The 9,787-nt window shown below is 36.3% G+C and overlaps 1 protein-coding gene across 3 annotated transcripts; it reads left to right on the plus strand.

Moving 5' to 3' along the window:
- Positions 1-3,538: 3,538 nt before the first annotated feature.
- On the plus strand, positions 3,539-9,516 carry LOC106074688 (molybdate-anion transporter-like). Of its 3 annotated transcripts, none has more exons than XM_013235510.2 (2): positions 3,539-3,664; positions 5,086-9,516. In XM_013235510.2, the coding sequence occupies exon 2, from the start codon at positions 5,158-5,160 to the stop codon at positions 6,526-6,528; it is 1,371 nt and encodes a 456-aa protein (XP_013090964.1). In that variant the 5' UTR covers positions 3,539-3,664; positions 5,086-5,157; the 3' UTR covers positions 6,529-9,516. The 3 variants fall into 3 exon arrangements, 2 of the variants coding, with proteins under 2 accessions (XP_013090964.1, XP_055900584.1); XR_008780237.1 differs by lacking the exon at positions 5,086-9,516 and adding an exon at positions 4,808-5,075 and having other exon boundaries at positions 3,547-3,664; XM_056044609.1 differs by lacking the exon at positions 3,539-3,664 and adding an exon at positions 3,995-4,300.
- The last annotated feature ends 271 nt before the right edge of the window (positions 9,517-9,787 follow it).

A 9,787-nucleotide genomic window follows, 5' to 3' on the forward strand; every position in this document is an offset into this window, starting at 1 on the left:
CTTTTAGGGATTCATCTAGTTCCTTCATTTTAAGATTAGTGGTCATTCCCAAGGAGTAAGCTGGATTGTTTTCTTTAAATTTATCCTGGATTTCTGAGTTTACATCTTTATTTCTACTTTCATTAATTTGTATTTGTCCTACGCTTTGGAAAAACTTAATGAATTCATTTGCTGCTTCTTGGCCTTTCAGGGGTTTGTTGTCCTTTTCTATTACTATAGGAGTTGTTCTGTTTTCTTCCTGGTTGAGACATTTGGCTATACGCCAGAGTTTGTGGCCATCTCTATCTACGTTTAGTTGTTCTGTTTTTTCATGCCAACTTTTCCTCATGGCGGAAAGGTAATTTTTCCTGAAAACTGCGTTAGCTGCTTTTAGATTTATGTTATTTTCTATACAAGGGTTATTTTCTACTGTGTTTCTGGCTTCAATAGTGGCATTGTGGAGTTGTTGAAGGTGATCAGACCAGTTGGGGATATAATCTTTTCTTGCTCCTCTAGGAATTGATTCCTTAGCTGCTAGGAGTATTGCTTTGGAGAAAGCTGAGAATGACTTATTAACCTGATTTGTTTTGCAGTTTATTGAAGTTGTATATAGGTCTGTGAGCTTTGAGAATAGGTGCCAGTTGGCTTTTTTGTAGTTCCATCTGGGGATGGTGGAGTTTTCTGATATTTTGAAGGAGGTATCGATACTGATCAATATGGGTCTGTGGTCGCTGGTGGCTAGCTGGTCTGCAACTTCTCTAGTGCACTTTTTGGATAAGTTGTCTGTTGCAAAGGCTAGATCTGGAGTGGTTGATGTTAGCCAGGCTCTTGAAAAAAAGGTTGGTTTGTCCTCAGGTTTATTTAGCAAGATAAGTCTGTTCTCTGCTTGCCATTCTTCAATTTCTTCTCCCCTGGCATTTAGGTCTGGGTATCCCCAGCTCTGAGAGTGACTATTCATATCTCCTAAGATTAGACAGTCTTCTTGGTCAGGTATTTGAATGTGGTCAATCTCTATTTCCTTGTCTGGTGGGAAGTAGCAGTTAAATAGATTAATATTTCCATCTGGGAGAATTAGCTTAGTTCCCATTATTTCTGATTCTGAGGAGTTGGGCATAATTATGTCTGTGGTAGGGATATCATTTTTAATGAGGGTGAGGATTCCTCCTTTGGGTCTGATTTCTCTATCTTGTCTGATGCAGGTGTAGCCTCTAATGGAGAAACGAAGATTACTGTTCAAATGAGTTTCTTGGATGCAAGCTACATCAATTTCTTTCTCATGCAGAAATATTTTTAGAGCTTCTTTTTTCTTTTGGATGCCCTCTGCGTTCCATTGTAAGATTTTTAGACTTTTGGTCTTGGAGTGTTGGCCAGTAGTATTTACTTTCTTGTCCCTGCTCCTGGCTCCACAGGCAGAGATAGAAGAACCACCAGCTCGCTTGTGTGGGCTCCTTCGAGGCGGAGAGCCCGGCCCCCTACCTGCGCGGCGGGATTCCACAGGCAGGACGCCACATCTATTAGAATCGTTACTGAACTCCAACATAGATGAGGTTGCGTGTCAATGTGTTATGCGCCAGGAGGCCCATTGACTCCGACTTCAGCCTGCTTTTCTTTCTGGGTGTGCTCCCATAGCCTTTGATCAACCAAGATCATCTGCAAGGCAGCAGGTGTTTATTTTCGGAGTTTTCTCTCCTAGATGAACTGCTATCCCTAGCTAACGGGTTTCATCTACCCGGGTTTAGAGTTAGAGCGCCCTATACTCGCTTTTTGCAATCATTTCCCTGGATTTCTGAGATGTTTTTAGTAAATATTCTAACCACTGGAATACTTCACCTCATCCTCCATGACTGCAAACCAGTTGGTCCGCGGCTGTTTATTTGCTATTCACAGCTAACCCTTATATCTAAGGGTCTTTCCCCTATCCGCCACCTGGGGACGCGCTTGGTAGAAGGTGGTAGCTCCCCCAAGCTTTGATGAATAACACCGTTGTTTATTGGCGAAATAATGCACAAGTGACCAATCTCAATTCATATCGCTTCACGTCGTGCTTTCTGTGCAGCAAAGGCAACTATAATATATTCTACACCAACACTGTCAATAATGACATTAAAGCCATGCTAAGACTTTTTTGCGTCATTGTGCTCCTGAGATAGTTTTTGATTAACTTGAGCTTTGAGAATGATCTCTCACATGATGCCTGAGTTAGTAGTATTGGAATGGATGTTGCAAGGTTTGAGCACACATCATTACCATATGAAGCCAACTTCTTTAATATGTCAATTGGTGATTGTGGTACTGGTTTGTTGATGAAAAGTGCTCGTGCTTCAATGACATCATTGAATAAGCGATTTGCCTTTATTTCATGAAACAGGAAAAAGTAACACAGTTTTTCATCGGCGTGTCATCTTCCATAGACTCCAAGAGGTGTCTTGGTTCAGGAAGAAACACAAAGGTGTCCGCGTGGTTTTCCAGCCTTTGGAATCTGTCCTTCATCTCCATATGAAGTCTGTCCAGCACTTCTGTAGCAGCACGCTTGAATTGCAGTTCTATTTACAGTACTACATCAAAACTCAACCCCACATCAAGTCTTTTCTTTCTTCTGGTTATTTAATGATTACAGGAACTTCATAGCATTCACTACCTGCTTTTGCTTTTTCGATGGAATTGGCCGATCAGTTTTGTCTGTTTCTCATCATTTTGCAGAAAGCATGAAAGGGTTTTAATTACATATTAGGATACCTGTCCTTGATGAGAAACATCTGGGGTGGAATCAAGCATCAGAGAAAAGTAAGAAACTTGCTTGACTTTCGCAACAATTGATTCCCTAACTTTATTGCCCATCAAGTTAATGAACTCATTTTGAATTTCAGGTGACAAATAATGTGTCTTTCCTTATTCGATTCTATGTAAGTGGGTGTTTCGTAACTTAATAAAATTCTGCAAGAAATTTCAAAGATGCTAGGAAGTTCCCAAGATTGGGTGAATTCTCTTTTTTTCTGCTGTGACCACGTAAGCTTGAGTTTGTTTTTGCTAAGTACTTAATAGCTGCTGCTACAACCTTCAGAATATCTCTCGAATACTGCTGATTTTTCCAAATTTGCGCTTGAAACATATGTGACAGTTCGTCTGGTTCTGCCTTAAGCTTTTCTTCTTCTAACTTTTCACTTCTTCGACTGCCGTATCATTGTATGAATCATCTAAATAGTGATACTTTTCTTCGATACGTTCATGGTCTCCTTTGTTTTCAGTGCTCTTATCAGGTTTCTTCTTAAATTATAAGGATGATGAAATAAACGACCCTATACTTGCTGAGAGTAACACGGCACAAGTCAGAGCTGTGGAAGTTACTCCTTGAAATTGAGAGTAACACCGCACAGAAAATTGTTAATAATCTGTGTAGATACATACAACAGGGTCACTAACATATATAACAACGTGAAAAGGTAATTAAAAGCTCAAATAATCTACACATCAAATACAGATAAGGGAGGTCAATATGTTTGTCAACAGCACAGGTATAAAGTCACGTTAAAACTATTATCGAGCTCTTCTATTAGGAAAATTAAGAAAGACTTAAACATAGTTTACATGGCAGGAAGATGTAGAAATAGATCTAGAATCTAGTTTACTAAAATAGATCTAGGTCTAGATCTTAGGACTAAACTCTAAACAGTCTGCTAATGATAATGTAAATTATATAATGTTTTCATGATTACCTAATATAGACTTAGATAAGAGCTAGAGATCTATTATATAAGATAAGAAAGAGTCTATAGTTATATAGTATAATATATATAAATATAATATATTTCTAGACTCTATTAATTATTATATAGAATTATAGACCGTCCAATATAATGAATATAGTAGTATAATTATGACTAAGTATAGTGACTTATAGTCATAATAGTCTAGACTAGTTAGTTTAGGCTCAGTCGTCTCAGCCACTATAGTGACTATAATTATTTATTATACTATTATTATTATAATTATAGGCCTATATTGGCTATATATACATTATATAGTATTATTTAGTATACCGTAGTGACGGCGTAGTGTAGTATACCAGTACCTGAGTACCACTACCAGTGTTAGTGTACCAGCATTAAATTAAACATTTATATTTATATTGATACTATTGACTACAACAGTACATAAACATACTTAGACGTCTTAGATTAGATACTATCTAGATCTACATCATGCCATTCATTGTGATTGTCATTGTGACTGTCACTCATTGTGATTGTTAAATTATGATTGTTGTAGTTGTACAGACTACTAGATCTACTCACTGAGTAGTACAGTTGTAACGTAATATTGAGTGAGACTCTACATTCATATTAACTAGATCTATTATTGTATTTTAGTAATAGTATCTTATTCTTAAGTATCTATCTAGATCTATTCTATATAGATCTAGTGTAATATTAATATACACAACTTGTTACGTCTTATTATGTGATGAGACTCTTTTAGGGGTACACTAACATCAAAACCACAAAATCATAGTTTATAAATAATTTAATTTTCATTAACACTGAAAACACTATTTTGTAGTATAGATAATAGATATAACTATTTACTAAACTGTTAGTATTGTAGTACTACTAAACTTTAAAACTATGATTATAATTAATAAATTAGTCTATTATATAATTATAATAATATTAAATATACACCTAGACTTCACTAGACTCTAATCAGTAGATCATACTAATAACTAGGCAACTAGCTTAATCTAGATCAGTAGATGATCTAGTTCTAGAGTCACTAGGAGTCTAGACCTAGCCCAGAGCTCTCCCATTTTATAAATGTGCAAAATTTAAAGGTCATGGTACCAATCCATCAGAGAAAAAGAGAGGACCCTAACCTAGGAAAGATACATTTTTAACTATACTTTGTGGCAACATTTCGGCGGGCCAGCTGTATTTTTGGTATTAATAGTCTAGATCTATTACAAATTTAATTACATTACTGATCCAAACTAATTGATATAACTATGCTTAATAAGTTGTTTTATTTTTCAAAGTATTTTTTTATATTTTTCTTGTTATGATTAAAATTTAAAATTAATAATTGCAATGCTTTTTTTTTGTGTGTATGCAGATCTCAGTGGAATCATGGCTGAGGATACTCAAGATTTTTGCATTATGCTTTGAATAAACGAAAGCTTTGAAAATGATGATTTTGGCTTACATTACATTCGGAGCACTCTCCTTCTTGTGTTTGATATTTCAGTTCTGGGCACATCGGACCAGGAGAAATGTCACAGTTGGCAACAACCCACAGTTCATCAAGTTTCAGCGCGGCTACTTTGTGGTGTACCTTACGGCTATGTTTGCAGATTGGCTTCAGGGGCCCTATCTTTACAAGCTTTACAGCTACTATGGATTTGATGAACAGCAAATTGCAGTCCTCTACGTGTTTGGTTTCGCGTCTTCTGTTATTTTTGGTGCATGGACACCGATTGCCGCAGATCAGTTTGGAAGGAAGAAGCTGTGTGTTTTTTTCACTATCACTTATTCTGTGTCCTGCCTTTTGAAACTGTCGACAAGCTATGGGATTTTGTTGATCGGCCGTCTTGTTGGCGGCCTTGCAACGTCTGTCCTCTTCACAGCATTCGAAGCTTGGTACATCCATGAACATTTAGAGACCCATGATTTCCCAAAGGAATGGATCCCAATAACCTTTCAAAGGGCATCCATGTGGAATGGAGTCCTTGCTGTCATGGCAGGAGTGACCACAAACATCTTCTCAGAATGGATTGGCCTTGGTCCTGTAGCTCCTTACCTGATGGCAGTGCCATTTTTAATCTTTGTTGGGGTCATTATATCAACCCACTGGAATGAGAACTATTCCATGCATAGGGTCAAGTTCAGAAAGCTGTGCTACGATGGTTTCAGAGATATCATCACAAGTAAACGTATATTTTTGGTGGGGGCCATTGAAGCCTTGTTTGAGAGTGTTGTTTACATTGTCATATTTTTGTGGACGCCTATATTGGAGCAAGGGAAACCATCCCTTGGCATTGTCTTCTCCTGCTTCATGGTTTGCATCTTGATAGGTCAAGCAATCTTCCAGATTCTTACCTCTAAAGGCATCCCTGCCATAAAAATTCTTTTCTTCGTCAACCTTTTAGCCCTGGCATCCATTTTGACCTGCGTCTATTCCACTCACCCAAGAACACGCCATCTCAATGCATCGCTGGTTGCATTTTTGATTTTCCAGTTCTGTGTCGGCATGTATTTTCCTGCCATGAGTGGGCTGAGGATGAGGGTCATACCCGACACCCATCGCTACTCCATCATGAACTGGTTTCGTGTGCCGCTGAACTTAATTTCCTGTGCCGTGCTGATGTTGCTGCACGAAGACGTTTTCTTACATGGTAATCACTTGATCTTCGTAGTCTGTGTTGGTCTTCTGGTGCTGCAGCTGCTGGCAACACTCAAATTTTTAAAGACTCCGCTAACACAGGAAGAAACAGATGAGGAGCTGGAAGGAGCGGCCAGGCTTTTGATGGAGGCAGATCACATTCACAACATCTTCTAAGACATAACTTCTTATGGGACTCTTAAAACATAGGCCTAATTTTTTAAATATTCACTTCTCACAGTGTCAACTTGAGTTTTTTGTCTCTAAAAAGACACTTGAAATTTTGTTTCTGACTAGCTTCCACCAATATATAGTTTTTTTTGTTGTAGCATATATATATAAAATCCCCAGGAATATATATATTTATTTTTTTTTTGTCACAAATCTGATAAGTCAAATTTTATTTAAAAACTAGGGCAATGCTAATTGATTGCAACAAAAATAATAATTTTAACATTCCTGAAATAAAAAATGTTTGTGATTGAATGTAGTGTAACATTTCGATTATCTGAAATGCTCTTGATTTAATAGGTTATAGTTTAAAACCCTTGCAATTAACCTTCACCTTAAAAAATTTTTTTTCGGAAAAGTTACTTGTGTGGCTGATGACTGACCAAATAGTCTAAAAGAAGACAAAATAAATGTTACATTTTTTAGCTAGTCAAATGTATAGTGGGCCTGTAACTTTTAACTGCTTCAAACCCGGCTCTTAGTAGCCACATTTAAAAATTTACAAGAAATTTAAGACCTATTGACTTACTTTTAATTTTCAAAATCCTAAAATGACTTTTTCTGTGATCTTATTTAGTAATTTTTTTTTTTTTTTTTTTTTTTGAAAGTAAATCATATTATTGTAGAATTAAATTTTATATATCAATGCAAATGTTCTGTGCAATTGTACTTTTTTATTGTCATTAGTGTAGGTAAGATGAAATTCACTCTGTTGATTAAAAAAAATCCCCAGGAATCTATTCTCAATAGTGAATAACTGTTTGGGTGTGAATGCAAGAGTTCACATGGATGTGTGTGGCTGAGTGATAAAGTGCTTGGCTTCTGAACCTGAGGTCCTGGGTTCGAATCTCAGTGAAGACTGGGATTTTGAATTTCAGGATCATTAGGGCGCCTATTAGTACACTCAGCTCTAATGGGTACCTGACATTAGTTACACAAAAGTAATGGCAGTTGGACATTGTGCTGGCCACAAGACACCCTTGTTAAGCCATAAGCCATAGAAACAGATGACCTTTACATCTTCTGCCCTATAGATTACAAGGAACATTTAAGAGCTCACACAGTAGTAAAACTTTGGTTTTTTCTGTATTATCTTGGGATTTGGTTTTGTGAATGGGTAAACTTTTTGTTCGATTTTGTTTTCTGCAGAAACTTTGGCCATAGATCAAAATGATGCCATAATATATGTTAATTTATTGGTTTCCGATTCCATGATTTGTTACATAATTAGGAAATCGATGCTTAGTGCTGCAATTAAAATTGATGAAATAAATATTGATGGTTGCACTAGAAGACCATATGATGCACTACTGGTGGTTGCACCAGAGGACCATATGGTGAAATATCGTTAACTACACTAGAAGGCCATATGATGCACTACTGGTGGTTGCACCAGAGGACCCTAATTAGCAAGTGAAGTAAATAGAAATAACAGAATTCTCACTGGGGTTTCACCTGGCAATGGAGCATAGGATAACTAGTGGCTTGGTAATGACCTGGCCTCACATTAACTACCCGAGAGTCCAGCACTGTATGACTTTCCCAAACCCAATTCATATACTGTCTTCTATTTGTTGACTAGCATCTGTTTCATCCTTTATGTTCGCATGAATTTGGTTGAACTACATTTACATTTCTAGTTATCTGTTAATGCTTTTTTAAAATTAATTAATCTATGTATATTTTGTGACACTTGTATATATCTGTGGTAATTGAATTCTAACTGGTGTTGCCATATTTAATCTTTAAATTTATTCCTATTTATCTCCCTTTTTTACTTACATTATCTGTATATGCTGGAATAACTTAAAATCTTTTTTTTCTTTTTTTTAATTTTCTATTTGCTATTAATTTCATAGATTTGATTTCTTGCTGTAAAGAAAACTAATTAGTAAAAACAAAGATGTTCTGTGATGCATTATACACTTTGTACACAAGTGTCAGGTTCTTTGTTCCCAGCAGACACTTGTTTGTTTTGGAAGGGAAGTATATGAGTTACAGCTGGGTCTGAATAGCCAGGTCAAATACTGCACTGAATCATAATACCAGGGACACTGTTTTATAGGAAATATTAATAGATGTTAAGTTAATGTTTTATCTTTAACAATTGAAACTTTAATAAATAGTGTAAAGTTTGAATGACATGCCAGCACTAATACAAAGGTAGAACGATGTTGCAATAGGCCCAATCTACCGAAACTCTTTAATGTAAGCCGCTTTACAAAGTAAGCCTCGGTCCCAACAGCCATTTTCCATTTCATAGGAAATGAGATTTACCTTGACCTTGAAGGAGGAGCTACTTCTGCTGTATAATGCTGCAGCAGAGATGGGGAGGGGGGGAAGAATTTAAATGAATTTTTTCCTTTGTAGATGTATGATAGACCAACATGTTAGTGTACATTTCATTTGATGTTTCCACTTGCTTAACAAGTGACCATTTGTTGTTAGAAGGAAATTTACAAAGATTTGTTTTCCCCCCCATACTACTGGAGTCTAACTTATGTCAGTCAATCCTGTGTTGGTTGCTGTCAGACTTAATGCTATAGAAATGCTATTTAGGGGGAATACAAGAAGTAACTTAATGCCACAGTGTTATACAATCAAGGTTAGTGTAAGGTAGACTTTTGGTATTTATTTGTTTATCACACTGCCAAGAAATGTTTTGTGTTAGGTCTGATATGTAAAGAAAGTTGATTGAATTCATTTCAGTACAGTTTAGTCCTTACACAATGACAGGTCTGTTCTAATGTCAATATGTGTCCAGACATTTCTACTATTGCTTGATTTTACTGCACTGTCAGTAGCCTCAGAGGCTGTGGTTAAATGTGTCAAACTACTTGAGGGCTTTGTTTTCATAATAAAAGGTTGATGTTTCTATTGTATCCAATATTTGGACTTTTGTTTGTTCAATAAAACATTATAACTTAAACTTAATTACCACTGCTTTGATTTTTTTTTTTGGAACATTTGGAACCATAAATCTGTGACACACTTACTGGAAGTGCCCTGAAGAGCCTTGGCACTTGTACCAACATTGGTATAAAAGAAAAAAAAAACTATCACATTTGCCTTGAAAGCATTGAAATTTGTTAAAAGAAATATCAATCAATTAGGTCAAAACTTTGGCTAACTTATATAAAATAACATGACAATACTTTTAGTCACAACATTTGCAGCTAATGTCGTAGTGGGGAAAAAACACAAC

This window comes from Biomphalaria glabrata, chromosome 10, assembly GCF_947242115.1.
Source record: "Biomphalaria glabrata chromosome 10, xgBioGlab47.1, whole genome shotgun sequence".
NCBI lineage: Eukaryota > Metazoa > Mollusca > Gastropoda > Planorbidae > Biomphalaria > Biomphalaria glabrata.